Source organism: Hydractinia symbiolongicarpus, chromosome 4 (genome assembly GCF_029227915.1).
Source record: "Hydractinia symbiolongicarpus strain clone_291-10 chromosome 4, HSymV2.1, whole genome shotgun sequence".
Lineage (NCBI taxonomy): Eukaryota > Metazoa > Cnidaria > Hydrozoa > Anthoathecata > Hydractiniidae > Hydractinia > Hydractinia symbiolongicarpus.
This window is the reverse complement of record NC_079878.1, coordinates 22,366,814-22,386,139: the sequence shown is the minus strand read 5'-3', so window position 1 is coordinate 22,386,139 and position 19,326 is coordinate 22,366,814. Positions and strand designations below refer to the sequence as shown.

General features: G+C 33.0%; 2 protein-coding genes across 2 annotated transcripts; both read left to right on the top strand.

The window, feature by feature from the left end:
• The first annotated feature begins 237 nt into the window (after nucleotides 1-237).
• LOC130641861 (DNA polymerase eta-like) lies at nucleotides 238-10,573 on the top strand. Its single transcript, XM_057448860.1, has 9 exons — nucleotides 238-402; nucleotides 3,890-4,135; nucleotides 4,914-5,175; nucleotides 5,516-5,619; nucleotides 5,784-5,903; nucleotides 6,214-6,337; nucleotides 6,428-6,493; nucleotides 7,421-7,581; nucleotides 9,148-10,573. The coding sequence occupies exons 1-9, from the start codon at nucleotides 257-259 to the stop codon at nucleotides 9,935-9,937; spliced, it is 2,019 nt and encodes a 672-aa protein (XP_057304843.1). The 5' UTR covers nucleotides 238-256; the 3' UTR covers nucleotides 9,938-10,573.
• A 790-nt stretch (nucleotides 10,574-11,363) lies between these two features.
• Nucleotides 11,364-14,808, top strand: LOC130641859 (uncharacterized). Its single transcript, XM_057448859.1, has 3 exons — nucleotides 11,364-11,745; nucleotides 12,099-13,388; nucleotides 14,054-14,808. The coding sequence occupies exons 1-3, from the start codon at nucleotides 11,662-11,664 to the stop codon at nucleotides 14,570-14,572; spliced, it is 1,893 nt and encodes a 630-aa protein (XP_057304842.1). The 5' UTR covers nucleotides 11,364-11,661; the 3' UTR covers nucleotides 14,573-14,808.
• The last annotated feature ends 4,518 nt before the right edge of the window (nucleotides 14,809-19,326 follow it).

Here is a 19,326-nt window from a genome sequence, read left to right as displayed (position 1 = left end):
ACTGATCTTATTGATTTTATACAAATTATGACAAAAAAAACATTTGGTCTAAAATCCTCAATTTCAGTCCATGCCAAATTTTTTTTGTCATCAATTTACACCAAATTTAATTTTTTTCTACATCATCAAGTTAAATAAACCCCAAAATAAATCACTTTGCCCCATCACCAAATTAAATCTATATATACCTTAAATGTGTACGAATAAGGTATAATGTATTAGCCTTTTGCATTTTAGTTTATATACCTCAGCAAATATGTTTAAAGCAAGCACAATTAAAAAAAGGATTGTTGCATTGGTGGATATGGATTGTTTTTATGTTCAAGTCGCGCAGAAGAAAAACCCTGCCTTGAAAGGGAAACCATGTGCTGTGGTTCAGTATAATGCTTGGAAAGGTGGTGGGTATGTCATATGATTCTATTTATAGCCTAACTTCTTGTTTGGACTTTTGTCTGTTTCATGTAGTGTAACATGTTCAATAGAAATATTAAACTTAATACACTACTATAGTACTGTATAACACTCATAGTCCAAATCTTGCATCATTGGCTGTCTTGAGAAGTGTATCATTCATTTGAGAATTGGTAGCTAAGTCGAGGAGAAGGGTTTGCTCCCTTAAGTTTGTTGTCTAGTTAGGCAGAAATTTAAAAACATTTTCTCAAACAGGAGCTTTAAACACTCAAATTAATGAGGTAAGCATATAAAATATAAGTCACCACTATTAGTCCATATTAAAATAAGGCAAATAGATCAATTGATTTCCAAGTGTGTATTAATATTGGAAGAGGATCACAAGTGTTCAACATTGACACCAAACGTGACACAGTGTGTACTACCTGAAGCTTTAAATGTTCTTGTAATTATAATCTAGCCTGAGTAAACTCCTTTCTGTTAGCTTACCTTTCTTTTGATAATTGAATATACTTCTTGACTTTCTCAAGACTAAGTTCATGATCTGATGTATTTGTTTCACCAAGCTTAACCAACAAAGTCAGTCAAAAATTCATTTATTGCGTATACTTATTTTTTATTTGTTGAGACATTAAGCGTATTTTTTTAAAAAAATTATGACTGGTGTAGGTATGATGATGGGATTTAATGGAGAGGTTCTTCTTGTATTAAAAAAAGCTTCTTGCAAGATATATATTAATAATAACTTTATCTTTATAGCTGTAGTATACATTTTAAAAGCAAGAAAATCCTGAAAAACTATACAATTTAAGTTTTGATTATTGTATGGTTTCATATCTTTAAGAGCAGCATTCAAACTATTTATATTATTTTATTGATTATTAATTCCATTTTCTGCACACTGTCCAAGTGTTACCCTAAGGATGTAAAGTACATGTAGAAGAAACCTTTGTTGTAATCATTTTTGCAGATAAAAGTGGGCCCAAAATGCGTAAATGAATGCACTAAAATTGGAGCATTTATTATCTGCTGATAATTTAGTAATTGTAGTAGAAATAAAGACGGTATTGTGCCTACTTAGCTTTCAGAAATGAAGGTATATCAAGCAGATTACAAGTAAGGTATTGGCTTAGGCCTTCATAAGATCAAAGTATACAAGAAAAAAATAAGGTATGTAGTTGTAACAGAGGAAATAGTAGATTTTGTGCAAGAAATTATTACAGATGATGGAATTTTAAAAGAAATTGTGGAACTTGATTCTTCTACAACTTATTTTTTTTAATTTTTAGTACAATACAGTACCGTTATCAGGAAGCCTAACATCGTGATCATGCGCTACACCCACGATCCATGATCCTATCGTGTCTGTCATGATTATAAAAATATTAGATAGTAGATCGCGAAACTATCTTGATGATCTTGTTCATTGCGATGGATCATGAAAACCATGATAGTTTTGCTATGGAAATCCAGATTCATTTATGCAAATTTCTGTTTTTCTTTAATCTGTAAAAGCTCTCCTAAATTATTAGAGTTGTGAAATACGAATGATTTAGAAGGCTTTGTAGTGCTTAGAGTTAACACAAATCTTTTTTAGAAGCCTATTTAATTGATTTGTTTTTACTTATGGCTGCACTAATTATTATAGATATTGTTAAAAGAATACGGCGAATTTATTATATCTTGCGCTCAGTAGCTTTTTAGTACCTTTAAAATTCAAAATTTAACAGTATTTTAAGCTTTTTATAGACGTCTTTTAAAAAATTAAACTTAAAAAAAATAACTGAAACAAAATAATTAAAACATAAGAAAAAATCATTAACAAAACAGAATATTATTTTAAGTAATGATTTTCATGATTCATCGCTAGCGTTGTTATCAGCCACCGTTCAACTTCGTAGCTTAATTTACATTATTTAATTTACATTACACACGATTTTTTTTATCACCTTTGAGCACAAAGATCGTGTATCGTGGGTGTCGCGCATGATACACGATACACAATGGTAGGCTTCCTGATAGCATTACTGTACTTTTTTACACATTAGTTTTTGTATCTTTATCACATTGTTTTTTCTTAGGGGGGGATTCGTGTGTGATGTCTAACTGAGTATACACCAATAACAAAATATAGGCCATTTTGTGTTGTTTTAAAAGCTCTTTACATTTTCATGTCCAAACATTTTCATGTCCAAAAAAAGGATAAAAATGTCACCCATGACACTTCGCAAACATCTTTGTAATTCTTCCAGATTGATTTTAAATGATTTACTTAAAGAAGTAATATTCTGTGGCTTAGTTCAATAGAAGAGAAGGAAATTCAGCAGACTTCATTGAAAGACAGGGATCTAGTAATACACATGAAAACATAAATTATAAATGTGGTTTACTAGATAGTGGAGGAGCCTTAAAAGCAAGTAAAGTTAAACGTCACTGATGTAAGTAGCTGAAAGTAAACCACACAATACAAGATTAATAAAAGCAGATTCGGTTCCCTTTTAAAGTCATATCTTTTAAGGAATCTGTTTACAGTTATTTTTAAAAAAATGGGATGTATGAGGTTAGACATTGGCCATTAAAGGGTAAATCACAAATTTTATCTTTTTAGCTGTTTCTTATTATAAACTCTTAAGGAATTGCCTTGCTTTTATTGACAGAGTTTACAAAAAGACCTCAGCAGACCGAATATTATGGATGTTCAAATTGTTGCATACAAAAATTTACGAAAAATTTACGTACATTTTTAATATTATTCCCATGATATATATAACATATAACCCACAGTAAAAGTGAACCATGTAATAAACTTGAAACTCATCAACAATTCTTTGTTTGGTTTTAAGTGTATATTTTATTGAAGAAGGTATCAAAAAATCTTTTTAGAATATTGTCAGTCGAACCAGCAACTTTTAGTGATACCGATAAACCACAATTTCTACCTTTTTATTGACTTTTGGTCAACTTTTTTTAAAATTTTTACTTGATCGTGGGTGGAGTCAATCCAACAAAAATGGCTTTTTCTGGCTTTAAATTAGGGAATGATAAATCAGGTAAAAAAAGTATTCAGACATCTTTACCTATGTAGTTGCATAGCATTGGTCTAATTAGTGATATGAGATGCTTAGGAGAAATTGTCATTACTTCTACATCACATTACTAACACATTTTCTCTGCCTGAATATTTAAAGGTTGCAAACATTTAAGTCTACTCTTCTGTTCAAAAAACAAGTTGATTTTATATGAAAGAGCTTGGAAAGTTTGTAGGGAGTTGTTTTGTATCTCTGTAAAAAATTTAAAGTGGATTTTATAAAGAATTTGTAATTTAAAATTCCACTAATTATACGAAATCATCATTTAGCTTTAAGTGAGCTTGAGAAATCAGTTTACTTGAAGCATACATTTCTTTGTTTACAGTTAGCTTTCCGGCACACAGTCCTGCGCAAAACATTTTAAATATAAATGATATATATGTTTTTAGGATTATCGCAGTAAGCTATGAAGCTAGAAAATGTGGAGTAACACGGCAAATGAGAGGAGATGATGCAAAAAAAGTTTGTCCAGACATTGCTCTGGTTCCTGTTCCCGAAAGCAGGGGAAAAGCTGACTTGACACAATTTAGAGATGCTGGGGCTGACGTAATTGAGATTCTTGCTGAATTTTGTCCAGTTATAGAACGAGCAAGTGTTGATGAAGCATACTTGGACTTGACAGAAAAAATAGATCAGTAAGCTTTATGTTTTTTTGTCACATCTACTCAATGTATTTGTTTGTGTGAAACAAATAAATTGAGTAGATTTAAAATGCATACTAATGCTACAGCATAATTTAAAGCAATAATTTGTTCTTAACTTATAGCTTCACCTCAAATATTTTAATTTTTTTTGGAAAAACATAAAAATGTACTAAAATCTCCTCAATTTTTTTATGAAAACACCATCTTCTTCTCTGAAATGGTTAAAAATTCTCATAAAAAGTCCCCAAATCTCCTTAATTTTAGCCCCATAAACTCTGAATCATTTAGAACATTTTACAAGGCACCCCAAAAGTTTTTTCCAGAATAATTTCATAACTAAACCTGTGTTTTCCTTTTTTTCATTTTTAGTTGAATTAGAGAATCATTTTAGTCAAAGTTTGTGATGACTATTATATTCCTTGAAAAACAACTAAAGAGTTGCAAATTGAGAAAAAAAACTGGAAAAGATATTTCTTCATGTATATTATTTGCTTATAGATTCTGTTTTTTTTAGCCAACAGGTTATGGGAACTGTTTACGTTTTGTTTTTTTATTGGAATGTTTGTTTTTCTCGAACTGGATAACTCCTTAAAAGAGGGCACAAAATTCTTGGGATTCTGACTGGAAAACCCGAAAATATAGCTTTTGAAAACGAGCTAAGCCTAAAACAGAGAATTCCTCACTCTTCTAGCGTCTGAGATTATAAAACTGACAGTAACGCACACATACAACACGTTCTTTTTTTAATTTTTAACGTTTTTGAATGTAGGACCCTTCAGAATTATAATGTTGAGGAAGTGGCTATGCAAATTTTCCAGGACACGCATATCATTGGTGTTGACAATATTGATCCGAAGTTACAGAGTAAAGATGTTATCTTAAATTCTGATCTCTTCAAACAATGGTTGATCACATTGAAAAGGAACGACAATTTTCGACTTGCTATTGGTGCTGTTATTGCTTCCAAAATGAGACAAGCTGTCCGACAAAAACTGGGGTTTTCGTGTTCTGCTGGTATTGGACCAAACAAGGTTTTTAAAATTTAAGTTCTATATTTTCGGATAAATGGCTATAAAAGCTTAATGTGAATTTGCATTCGGAAATTAGAAGAAAGGGATCGGATCGAATAATTGTGATTTTAGGACCCTGACCGGCTGTTAAAATGTGATATAACAATCCAACAGAAAGTTGAAATCACTTTTATTGCGGACAGAAATGGAAAAAAAAGTTGTAAAAACGAAAAAGTCATTAGCTAAACAGACATTTAACTTTAAGTGTTATCCTTGTTTCATTCTAATTTTTCATGTTCTTGAGTGGAAACTCAGCTTATAGAAACAATAAATTTCTTACATAATGTGAATTTGTCTTTAGGTCCTTGCGAAAGTTGTTGCCGGCTTTTATAAACCTAATCAGCAGAGCTTAATATTGGAAGAAAACATTGTTGGGATGTTTGAAAGCACTAAAATAAGAAAAGTGTAAGTTACGTGTGTATTTTGCAGAACTGACTCTTTGTTATGAGCATGCATATGAAGCTAAGTTCTATGTGTATTTTGCAGAACTGATTCTTTACTTACATAGTTCTTGTGTTAAAAAACGTTACCTTACACGTGGAAATAGTTTTTGTGGTTTGTTCTTATAGGCGACACTTAGGTGGAAAGGTGGGAGCGCTGTTGGAAGAAAAATTTAAAGTGGAATACATGTCTGAATTGCTACCAATATCTCTACAGGAGTTACAAGCAAATGTGGGAACGAAAGCTGGGTGAGGATTATATTATTCAAATACTGAATATATGATGTTTGTGTAGTAGGTTCGAATATTCATTAGAGAGTAGTTAATAAGATTGTGTGTTGCACACAATATTTCACAGAATCAAGTCCTTCTATTTTTTCTTTGTATAATCTTTGTCTCATATGTAATTTTGCAATGTATAACATAAAAACGGTTTTCTTTTCTAACAATTTTAACTCCCTATTTTCGTTAACCCGACATTTTTCATAACTCGACATTTTCGGTAACTCGACATTGCCTAAGTTATGTTTCTTTCTACCACCTCTTCGTTTTCTTTTAGGGAACAAGTGTATTGGTTGTGTAGAGGGATTGATCACGAACCTGTTCGAGTCAGACAATTAACTCAATCTGTCGGGTGTGGCAAAAACTTTCGTGGTGCACAAAAATTAAAAACAAAAGCAGACGTAAGTGTGTCAAGCCTTTTATGGTGTGTGGTTTGTCCTATATTTTTCCTCTGTATTAGAAATTCCGTAAGAGTGCGAATTTATTTACAGGTTTATAAATGGTTGGGAAATTTTGCCGATGAGATTGTCGAAAGACTCGAAAAAGATAAACAGCAGGTATAAACATAGATAGCATGTTTTTAGTAAGTTTGTTCACATCTTCATAGATCTGTTGTTGGTGATATTCTTTTCAAATCTGTTTGAAAAATAAAGAAATTTAAAAAATGTTGACCGAAATCATTTTTTTTTAATTAACGCTATTTAATTTTCACTGCATTTTTGTTTTGAACGATACATTACAGTCGGTGCTCGAACATCTCAAATACCCATTATCTCGAACTTGCGCTTTGTCGAACTATTTTTTTTGTCTCTTCACGTTATCTTGAAATTTCGAACAAAAACATTCGATTTTATAAAAAGTTCGAAATTAGTATTTTAAGCTTCTTTGGAGAGAAGTAATTTAGTAACAAGCGCGCACTATTATCCATATATTCTGTCTTTTTTTGTTCCTTATTTCAACAATCTAATCAAGAACGTAAACTTTCATAAACAAGTACGGGTATCCGACCTTTAGAGGTCCTCGACGTTAGATATCTCGACTATCCTTTATCTCGAGATATCGAGCATCGACTGTATGTTAATTTGAAAGCCTAAAACAAACCCAACAAGGTAAGAAGTGAAAATTACAAAGAGTCTACATACAATCCACAAAATTTTGGCTAGTCCTTCAAAGTTTGACTTATCTGTTGCTTGCTTGTTGATTATCTACTTCCTTAGCTAGTCTATCGTACTAATTGAAAACAAACTTTAGTTTGAATCATCATTTTCATATAAAATATGTGTAACTTTTAGAACAAGATATGACAAAATTTTGTTCTAAAGTTACATAGTTAGGGTTAGGGTTTTAATCTCTGTTTCTTACCTTTTTTTGTTTGTTTTTCGTTTCATTAATTCTTCAGGCTGAAAAAAAACGTCTCCTGTATCCTTGCCCAACGTTAATTCAACTTTACATTTGAATTGTAGGAATGTTATTGTTATTCTTAGAACAATCGTGTTGCCACACAAATAACTGCAGGATGTGTTAATGATCAAAATCAAAGTCAGTCAAGAAGATGTTCTGTGCTGAGAATAACATCAGCTGACATTCAAGATGAAGCATTTCGGGTTTTATCTGAATTTAATAAAAGTTCTTCTACAAACGAATGGTGAGTATATTTTTAATTTTTACAGTCAAACGCAGACGTTTTTTAGAATCTGTAGGCCTAGCTAACAGGGACCTTACTGCTCCTAGCTAAACCCCACTTACTAGGGGTAGAGGGGTATGAGAGGGGGAGGAGCAGGTGTTATTTACAGTTTTCATTAAGCTATACCGTATTTATATATCTTGGTTTCAAACATAACACAATATTCCTTTTGTTTTTATTTCAGCAAATAAGAATTTCGAGAATAAGAAAATTAAATAAATGGGGGAAACATTTATTTTTTAGAAATGAGAGTTCAAAGGGGGTCACCTAAAAGAGGAAAAAATAAATCTTACTCATGGTGTTTCCGCATACTCTATTTACGTATGAAAAAAAATTCTGTTTTGAGGAAATGTTTAGGGCCCCATTTAAATAAGACGACGTCTTATCTCCAAATAGGGGGAACTTCAATAGACTTATTCCAATATCCATTTCCATTCTGCAAAATTCACAGCCGGAATAGACATACTAACATGAAAACGAGGTTAGTTTATAGACAATTATAATTTTCCAGCGAAGTGATGTACATATAGTTTGTTTACCTTTATTATTTCTCAAGTTAACTTGTCAAATGGGCAAATTATGAACTTTTGGTAAAAAGTAGAACATGACACTTATTTTATACCTATTGGGCTTATTAAAATTACTGGTTTATAGTTTTTTTCTGGTGTTTAGCTAGCTAGCTATTGTTTTTCTTATGACTATAGTTTGGATTTTATATTTTTTGAAACATCTGTAAATAACATTATGACTTGGCTATCCCTTTCCTCTAAGGCTATCCTAAGCATGTTGTGTTGGTGGTATTAGACTAAATATTGGTCTTCATCAAGTTATATATTCAAGAAAATGTAATAAGAGCAATGCAATCACCCAAAGTAATACTCATAAGTATCCTTGTGCCTTGATTATTTAAAAATATGGCCTCTAAGAATGTTATGGTTGCAGCTACAGATAATTGTTGTTGTTTTTTAAATTCACAGAATGTTCTGTCAATAGGTAGTTTTTCTATAAGTATTGTCAGTAATATTATATAAGTTTTACCAGATTGTTATTCCACGTCAGATATAACTATGGGTATTGTAATTTATTTGTACGTAAAAGCAAAGATCAAAAACTTATGTATATAAAAATAATTTTCTTAAGGGGTGCTCTTCTTAGACAAATCTGATAGAATTAACATAAAAACGTTTCTGTATTGTACTTGTTGTCAATTTCCTTTAGTAGTTCAAATTTTAAACCTGGTTTGTATTTCGGGGTTTTCGGGGCGTTATGTCTGTGTTATGGTCTTTGTAAATAGTTTGTTCTTGTGGGATTTTAAATTGTAAAACTTTATTTTAATTTGTTTTTGCATTTCTTTTTTTATATAATAAGTTATATTTTTTAATGCTATTAAAAAAAGAATAAAAAACTTCTTCCATAAATGAGCCACCTTCCTTGAGATGGATTCAAATGGAAAATTTATTTGTATACGGTAAAAAGCTGAATAATCGAGTAGAAACCCGTTAATTATCGTTTCTTCGTTTTATTTAGGAGTCCTGGACTTATTAATTTGAATTTATGCGCAAGTAAATTTCAAGATATTGCTACACCAGGGGTGAAATCGATAAATTCATATATGACGGCGGAAACAGCAGCTACAGCCCTTGCAAATCATGATAGAAAAAACGTGCCTGTACTAGAGAGAAAAAGCTCCCCAAAGAAAAAAAGTTCTGTTGCAATATCCAATTACTTTGCTGCCACCACTCGGAAGTTCAATTCTGAATCTGGGTGCAACAAAATTGATGCACCTACATTGGGTACCAAGATGAAAAACAGATTGCTTTCCCATAGTGAACCAAATGAAGAAAGTTCTGGTAAAAATAACGCTATTGATACGCATGACAAGACTAGAGAGAAATCTTCTCCAGCAAACTTTGGTCAAAATTTGTTTTCAAGATTTTGCAGTACTACAGAGACTTCTACGGCTACGAAGCGATCTAGAGGCGGCAGTATTCGAGTGAATGATAGAATATCAAATATATGCGAAGATGTTGAAGGAAATATTGTTTCCCCTAATTGTTCCGGTTCGATTCAAGATTTGTCGATTTGTGAGAAATGCGGGAAGAGAGTGTTGGTTTGGGACTTGCCAGAACACATGGATTTCCATTTCGCAAAAGACTTGCAAGATTCGATGAGAAAGGACTTCTTAAACCTTTATAGTAACAAGCGAAATGAAAATTCGAACGGAATTCGAAATCAAGCGTCGAATTACACGAACTCTCCATTAAAGAAAAAAACGAAAACTGACGATTCGTTTCGAAAATATTTTTCAGCTAGTTAATCTGGTCTCAAACATATTTCTGTAATGTATATCTTATACAAATTTTAGCGCGGAGAAAATTATCAAAATTGGCGATTTTGATCTAAAGTTACCAAATTCTGGTATTAATCTGGTTTCAAACGATGTCAATGTTGGATAATTTATTCATACAAATTTTAGGGCGTTGAAAGTTTGAAAAATTGGCGATCTGTATCATATAATAATTTTCTACCAATGTTTAACTTTTAATTGGCTGATTTTCTTCATCGCCAAATTTTACCCTCGCCAAAATATAATTTTTCCTCCATCGCCAAATTAAAACACGCCAAATTATAATTTCCCGTCATCGCCAAATTAACCCTCGCCAATATATAATTTTTCCTTCATCGCCAAATTTAACCTTGCAAAAATATAATTTTTCCTTCGTCGCCAAATTAAACCTCCCAAGATGTAATTTTTCCCGTTATTAAAATCAACTCTCCGTCAAAATTATTTTACGCACGGGGTAAATTGTAATGTTAAAGAACCAGTAAATTCTTGTAGAAAGTTAAAACGCTGAATAGCAAAAATTGAATTGTTGACACTATTTTTATTTTACAAAGAATAAATTGTATATGGTTTAAATAAGAAAGTGTAGTTGAAACATCCATTCCTTATTTCAAGATATCAAGGCCTAAATTTCGCATTTAGTTTAGATTTAAAACTCTGAATTGATAACTGAAATCACTGATTGATAAGAAAAACTTGAAATTTTGGTTGTCTATCAACAAACACTGTAGACTTGCATAATTTACAAGATGTTTTTTTAATTTGAGGCTGAGATTATAAGTATCTTCAACTGTTAACACCTATTAAGAATATTGAAAAAGTAAATTGATACAGGGATCTTACTAAAGAGAATTCAAGTGTGTAAAACAGGAGTCTGACTCCTAAATCTTTAGAAAATATCCTTGAAATTTAAGAAACATCTCAGGCTGAACCTAAAAAGTATGTTTTCTTATAAAAAAACAGAATTTTGAGTGATTTTTGCGAATTTTTCTCACATAATATAGAAAATAAGGCTGTTCGCGAAAGTTTATTTTTGAAAAAAATGTTAATTCTCGCCGGATTATTTTAAACCTTGCTTCGTTTTCATATTCCGATTAAACTTAATTGGCTAATTTGAGCAATTCTCAAATTTTTGTGAAGTCTTTTAAAAATTTCTTTTCAGTACATATAACATCAGTTATCAACGATCATGTCAATTGTAGCTTTTAACGCTTTATACAAAATTTAATATATTTTTTATATAATTTTTTCTGTTATCCATACGTTAGTTTTACCATTGCACTGTTGAATCTTGTTTTGCTAAAACTTTTCCACATCTTAGTTTATACTTCATCGTAAAAGTCCTTAAAAGCGTTAATATATTTCGACTCGAATGATATACAAATATTTTACTGCAGTTGATTTTAAATTCATAGTTTCAAAATTAATGCTTGGATGCATTCAGTGAAACTTCCCTCTCACAAGGCGCTACAGATCTCTCACATTGTTCGTGCATTCGACCGTGTACACATTTCTGCATAATGGGGAGAGAAACAGAAAGAAAAATCCAACCATGTGAAGATGTAGAGAGAGAAAAAAAGAATTGAATGGTACTGAAGAGAGTTTTAACGAACACAAACAAACAGCATAAATATGATTGTCAAACGAACGAGATGTTTCTGGTACTTGAGATGAAGTAGTTTCAACCGCTTTGAACAATGCGTCCACATATACAATGTTTTTACACACACTATTTAATGTTATTTATATTATGTGCAACTTTTAAAGAATATATATTTGAGGTATGATTTTTATCAGTATTATTAGAATTCGGTTCTTATTTTGGGTGGTGGTGATTTATAAAACCCAAAAACATTTAACAATTTTATCAGGAAAAAAGACTTCTTTAAGTTATGGGGGTAGATGGGGTGGGGAGTAGAGGGGAGGTTATTAGGGGGGCTTAGCGAAATATTTTTTTGCATGTGAACATGTCATTATGTCACGTGATTCCCATTCTCTCATGGCAAAAATAATTTTATTTTGTACGAGACACCGAGAAGGATAAAGAAATTTAAAAAACGAGTCTAACTCCAAAAATTTTTTATAAGATGTCTCCTTATTCTAACAACAAATTAAGCTCTTTCTAACATTTTAGGACACATTCAGACATGACGAACAAGTTTCGTTATTTGGTGATCTTGGTGACGAAGTACATACGAATTACCCAATCCGAAAGTCCAATATCCCCAACATTGTTGATGACTCGAAGAAACAGAATTTAAAAGACCATACCAATAGTAATTCTGCTCTTCAAGTGCAAATGGAACGTCTAATCAACCCGTTGTTCTATCGTGATTTTATACATACAAAAAACTACATGTCAACACATGAATTATCCAAGAAATCAGACATAAATAAACGTAATGACGTCACTCCACTAAGCGTGAACGAGATTATAGCTTTGAATAAAATTAAGCAGATGATCGATCCCAACAGCGCTCATATCATAGAAGCCGCCAACGATAAGCCGATAATCGAGCCAAACAGTGCTTATATCGAAGCCACCAACGGAAAGCAGATAATCGAGCCCAACAGTGCTCATATCATAGAAGGCGCCAACGGGAAGCGAAATCAATTATCACGCGATCAAGCTGTGAGGTTAGCTAAATCTTTACGCTCAGGAAAAACGCCTCAAAGTAATATGGAAATGAGAATTGAGGCTATGTCCCGCGGCGTTTCTGTGAATCTTAACAAATATAACGCCCCTGTTGCAAGCAGGTTTGCTATAGCCGATTCTACTTCTCGGCAAATAACCAGTGTGCCGTTTAATAACAAACCGGCCGTTAAATCGTTCAATTCTTTTATAAAAATCCCATTGAAAATTGCAACAGCTGTGAATAACGTTCTAGGTAGAAAAAAACAAGACGTACAAGACAGTGTATTTTACAGATCAAAGCAAGTTCCATATAATTCTAATTTCCGTGAAAGCAAAAGAGCGTGGAAAGGGTTTGCCAGTAGTGCCAAAAATGGCGGGAAAAATGATTATAATTTACTGTCTTCCAAATATAGAAACAATTCTCTGTTGAATGATCTATCGAAGGTGACAATGAAATGGACAGGTTACAAAGCTATAGATGCTATCAAACAGGGCAGCTCAGCTCCGACTTGGATGACATTTCTCAAAGGAGCTATGCAACCGAAAGTTGTTATCAAAGATGAGCATCATTCAAAGCAACTAAAAAGCGTCAAAAAACTGCAGGACCCGAAAAAGTCTAAAAGTTTGTCTTTAAAGAAAGAGAGCAATATAATTCCAGATGTTAGTCGTAAAATTTTAGGCATATCTGCTGAGAAGAGGAAAATTAAGGCAGCTCAAATGAAGAAGAAAAAGGACGAGGAGGAAGATGAAAATAAAGAAAATGAAGAGGACATAGATTCTCCACAAGAGGTTAGGAATAAATAAATTACTCTATAAGTTACAGTATTAATGGAATATTCAAAATTGCAACTTGGTACGCTGGGCAATGAAGAGTTCTGTATTTACAGAAATTTTCGTGGGATGAGAATTTTGCTTTTCGAAAAAAACACAAAAATTTTTGCATTTTCGCTATTGGCCAAATTCAATAGATTTCACAGGAATTAATTTTCGCAGTTAACTAAAAATTAATTTTAGTCTAAAAATTATTGCACTAATTAAGGGTTGGAATTTCTCATTGAATATCAAAACATTTTTCGCTACTTTGAAATACTACTTTATGCATTTTTTTGTAATACTTCGCGCACGATCAGTTCAAAAAAACTAAAGCATATCACAAAATTTATGTCGCGGTTGAATTTTTTATATTTTTGCGATTTAAAATTTTGCGGTTGAAACCATAGCACAATATAGCGGTTATTTTTGAATTCCATATAAAATGTAAAAGTTCTTTCGTGTTTACTTCATAAAAAGACATGTTATTTGCTTTTTTTGATGCATTAACGACTAATACGATGAATTTTTGGTCCCTTATGTGAATAAAAGGTAGTAAGGCAAGCCACGATTAATTCTCACACATGCTTGACTGATGTCTTTATTCTTTATCTTTTAACTACTCACATATTTTCATTTTACAGGTAATAAACGTTACCGTTTCTCGTCCTCCACCACAGCCATATCAGTACCCGCCGTATCAGCCCTATCAGTATCAGTATTTTCAGCCGCAACAGCCACAACCACCGCCACTTCAACAACCACAATCACCACCAATGCAACAACCACAATCACCGCCACTTCAACAACCACAACAGGTATTTATCCCACAGCCAGGAGTCATCCCATGGAACTACAACCATGCTGAAAAACTTCCAGATGGACGCATCAGACCAGCCTTGTATCCAATTGCCAAACATATTCCAACTGGGAAATGTCTACCCGAATCATCTTTATGTGATAAAGGTCATGATGAACAGTGTTGTGGGGCGGCAACCTTTTGTGTTGATTTCTGGGGTATCAGTAAATGTTTAGCATTTCGAAGGCAATCGCTTGATGATTTGCATAATCTTTACCAAATTCGAAACAACATTAACTATAAGAATTACCACCGATACTTGACTTCGAGTATTTTCGATAACATCAAAGACGCATCAGATTGAATCGTCGGATAAAATTTTAGCTTGCATTTTGTATATAAACTATTTTTCTATACTTTCTTCACAGCCTTCAACTTTTTCTTTATCACCGTATTTTGCAACTTTGTAAAAATGTAAAAAAGTAAACTGACTTACAAAGTCATTTGATATATTAATATGTAAAGGATATTATATCCTCGTTGCTGCATCTCACTAGAGAACAAAAATCACGAGGATAAAATGATAAATAAATCTGCAAATTTTCTTTCACATTCTCTGACCTGACATTTGCCGTACGGGAGCCTCTATTTCACAATAGGCACAATCTCAGCAGTGAAAAACTCAGTTTCGTCCGGATCCACGATATCACATTGCCCAGGTTTTTTTCGCTGCGATGTCTTCAGCTAATCGATGGTAGAATGTTTGACACTCTTGACCCATTCCGCCATAAATCGAGAATACCAACGGTGTGAAGCATCCGTTCTCAACTTCCAATACTCTTTCGTTGTATTGATTCTTCTTCTCAGCCTCGTTCCTAACATAACATGAGAGCCCGCATTATTGTAGTTAAAGCCAGCCGTTAGCCTCGATAAAAAAGTCAAAAAACCCTGGGAACAAGGCTGAATGAGCCTGCGAAGATAGATAGATAGATGTGCATATTTTACATGGCTAGCCTCACAAATATCGAGAGATATACCCTGTCTATTATTTCAAGGAGGGGCCATGGCGTAGATGGAGAGTCCTAGAGTATTTAATGCTCATTTTGAGCTACGCAGACCCAATTAGAGCCCGCGCTCTACTAGACAACTCCCGGCAACATCCAACGGCCCACACAGTGTGCCATCTTCCCAATTTCCCTCACATGGCTTGGGTTAACCCGGGGCTATGGTAACATTCACTCGCCCATGTTGAATCGCCGTCAAGAGGAATCGAACCCCGGTCTCCCGCACAGAGTACGAGAGCTATAACCACTAATCTACGGCGCCACGAACGTTTATTGCTCCCCTCTCCACTCTCACACGTTAATGTTATCTTTTTGCTGTCACGTCTAATTCTCTTGTTTAATTTAAATTACTTTCCTGTTTTTGTCAATCTCGTCCTAAACGTTTTTTAGGCTTTGCGTACTGCAGAATGATTTTGTGTGATCGCTATCGCATTAACCGCCCTCCCCTGTGGCGTACGTTAAGGCGCGCGCCAACGCGGTACAAGCACAAACGAGCAATCAAGTCAAACGGCGCCAAGGCAACCTCAAATGAACTGTAAACATACGCTCGTGCAGAAATCTTTATTTAAAAAATTGATTATCATTATCTTTTATTTAAATTGAAACGCGATCTTTGTATTTTGCTTATTCTTTAACAGTTTTATTATTATCTTAATCGACTAAAAACTGCTCTCAAACTCTTATCCAATATAATATCCAAAATTTCATGCTAATCCCACCAACAACCCACACGTGTTTTCATGTATTCTGTTTTACAATAGACCTTAGTTAGAAGCAAAGAAGCACATGCTTTTTCCTGCAGCCTAGCTTGTAGGCCCTATTTGATAAAGAGATATGTAAGGTTTTGCTAGCTCACAATGATCATTCAGAAAACAGTGCTGTTTGGTTTGTGGATGAAGATGATAAAAAAGTAGCCCCCTTTACAAGAATACAGAGGTTTGAAGTCAGTAAGCAACTTTATAAGCAACATAAGGATCGTTCTTATAAAAACAGCAACTGGTCATTGACAACAGTTAAACTTTAGGGAACAACTTTAGGATGTTTCAGAATTTAGACCAAAGTAACTTTTCAACATCTCAGTCAGTACCAGTGGCTTCATAACTTCATGGATTACAGATCTTCACAACTGTGTGTCTTCACAGATTTGTGGCTTTATGTTTTTGTGGCTTTACTGTTACGTGGCTTTACTCTTTGTGGCTTTGTTGCAATGTAATGTTTTCATTTAAGGGGCGAAAAATGAGTAACCAAGTATATATATAAAGTCATTGAATTGATTCACAAAGGCAATGAGCCAGAATTTTATTTAGTAGAAAGATTAAAGTTTAGTCTAAAGTCTAGTCAACTTAGAAACGTATATAAAAATTGAAACTTATGGAATATCATCCAAAAAAATAATAATAAACTGCCAACTTTTAAAATTTCTGTAATTAATTATTTAAAACTAGTCTGTGAAAAGCCCGTGAAAAAAATCCACTTAGACAGGATAAAAGTGAAAAAGAACCATTATTTAAGATTTAATGAGGTCAGCAAGGACCCGTCATGACACAAAATATTCTTTTTTAGAAATTTGTTTACTTGTTGCCTCTATTGTGTAGAGCTTGAATAGCTGATTAAAATAATGTATAGGATTATATGTTTTGGACGAACTATACGAGATATATATAAGAGTTTAAAGACAACAAATATGTATACGAAAAAATTTGTCTTCATCGTCTAGATCTTGAAACGCTGATCAAGAAAATGTATAGGAGCAGATCATGTACTTTTGACAAATGATTGCAGTGATATTGGGGTTTAAAATTTTTTCATGATCAACCCGTCCATTTTGAAATAGATTCAGGAAGCCAGGTTTGGAAAACTTACCCAGGTTGGTCCCAGGTGGTCCCTGGTAACCCACGCAGTAAAAGATGACTGACGTCACCACCTTGTTCCCAAGTTATTTGGCCTTAAAGTGTTAAATGCACTGTAATGGCTTCTTTAATTAATTTAGATATTGACATTAAAGTAGATATTGATGTTGCGCTGTAACGTCAGAAGATTTAACATTCAAGGTAATCTGTAGAGGTTGAACTCTGGTCAAAATAATATACAGGATCATATGTTCTCGACAAACACCTAAGGATATCAGGGATTAAAAATTTTGCTCACGTCAGCAAAGACCTGTCACAACATTAAAAAATTTTTTTTAAAAATTTGTATACCTGTTGCCTTTATCGTATAGATCTTTAAACGCTGATCAAAAAAATGTATATGTAGGATGTACTTTTGACAAACGGTTGCAGAGATATAAGGGTTTGAAGGTTTCTTGAGGACGTCATTAATCCGTCCATTCCGAAACTGATTTAGGGGCACAAGTTTAGGAAATTTACCAAAATTGGTCCTAGGTGGTCCCTAGTGTTAAACTCACAATATATGTATGACTAACCTGTAGGTTATCTTCACAGTTCTCCTAATAACACAACACCGAATAAACCCAATTGATTTATACACAACACAATATACACCACTATTCTAAACACAATGATTTTACCAGCAAGATTGGTTCAACACAAGTAAACCTCACCACTAATTGATTCTTATTAGTAATCGCCTAGAATGAAAGATTAACACCTAGTTACCCATGGGGTGAAAAATCATTGATGTCACCACCTTGTTTCCAAGTTATTTGTCCTCAAAGTTTTAGGTGCACAGTAATGGCTTCATTAATATATAAGATATTGACGTAGTATTATTGATGTCACGCCGTAACATCAGAAATTTGAACACATTAGGCATGCATTTTTCGTCAACATCAAAGAAAAATAGACACATCCACTTTGCCTATCACAGACAGACAGACACTCTTAGCGTATTATTATAATAGATGAAATATGCATCCACTCCATGTATCTTCTTTGCAGCTTTTATATGTTGCTCAAGAAATTCTTATTCTTTAAATTGCATCTGCATTGCAGTCTTCATATATTCATATGATTTTTTGATAAGATTTTTTTTAAAGGAAGTATCTGCATTGCAGTTTTTATGCTTACTCAGAGTGTTTGTTCTTTAAAAGTATGTATCTGTGTTAAGATTTTATGTAATGCTTGAAAATTCTTGTTTTTTCCCCCTATCGGTGTTGCATATTCACGACAGCAGCTCAATAAAAAAGACAAATTTCAAAGACAGATAAGCTATATATAGATAAAATAATAGTTTCTCAGAAATGAAAGTATTGTAGAAAAAACTGCCAAATTTGTTTGCTGTCATTTTTTAATATTTCAATATGTGAGATAAATATTAAGATGGGTTTGCATTGTAACAAATACATCCTCAATTTATATTTTGTTTTGCAGTCAGTTGTTTTTATTTAAAAACAACGTTGGAATATCACGCTATGAATTTTTCTCCTTTTACCAACTGCTACTAATTTTAAGCCCCTGTGTGCAAACATACCCAATCTTTGTAATCTTATTTTTAATGCATATATAATGTTGTATTGTTGCATGCTTTGATGAATAAAAAAATACTCCCTAAAATCAAGGAGGCTTTTGTGACATTTTTTTGTTTTTGACTTTGTAACAGGCTAGAAATGACAATTTTCACTTACCAAACTTTGGTCAGGCTTAAACTTAGGCCATGCCTTTTCGCTAAAGGCTGTAAAGAACTCAAGCTTAACCAAAAATTACAAAGAACATCAAGTCTGAAAAGATAACTATGTATAATATAATGGATAATACAAGGAATAACTCTTTTTTGTAATTTAAAGTTTAGTCATAAACTAAAGGTTAGCCATATGTCCTAAATAAAATAGGTTTATTTCCGACCCAAGTTGTTGTAGATCAGAAATTTCAATATTGTATACTAAGTAATTCAAATTAGAATTTATGCAGTCCACACTGTCTTTGATGATATTGGACAGGATATTATATTTTGATAAGTTAGGCTAGCCACATATATGTGTAAATTATGAATTAATGCTCTTGAAATGTTGTTAATTTTGGATGATGAGTTGTGATCGATGTGCTGTTGTACGATTCTGTAATCATGTCTGGAATATTAATTTTCCTAATTTGTA

Bases quoted from the DNA above. Each gene is read 5' to 3' on its own strand.
- LOC130641859 (XM_057448859.1), top strand. From the start codon at position 11,662: ATGCGTCCACATATACAATGTTTTTACACACACTATTTAATGTTATTT. The intron at 11,746-12,098 runs GTATGATTTTTA...CTAACATTTTAG, and splicing joins TTAAAGAATATATATTTGAG to GACACATTCAGACATGACGA. The intron at 13,389-14,053 runs GTTAGGAATAAA...TTCATTTTACAG, and splicing joins ACATAGATTCTCCACAAGAG to GTAATAAACGTTACCGTTTC.
- LOC130641861 (XM_057448860.1), top strand. From the start codon at position 257: ATGTTTAAAGCAAGCACAATTAAAAAAAGGATTGTTGCATTGGTGGAT. The intron at 6,494-7,420 runs GTATAAACATAG...TGTTATTCTTAG, and splicing joins TCGAAAAAGATAAACAGCAG to AACAATCGTGTTGCCACACA. The intron at 7,582-9,147 runs GTGAGTATATTT...CGTTTTATTTAG, and splicing joins AGTTCTTCTACAAACGAATG to GAGTCCTGGACTTATTAATT.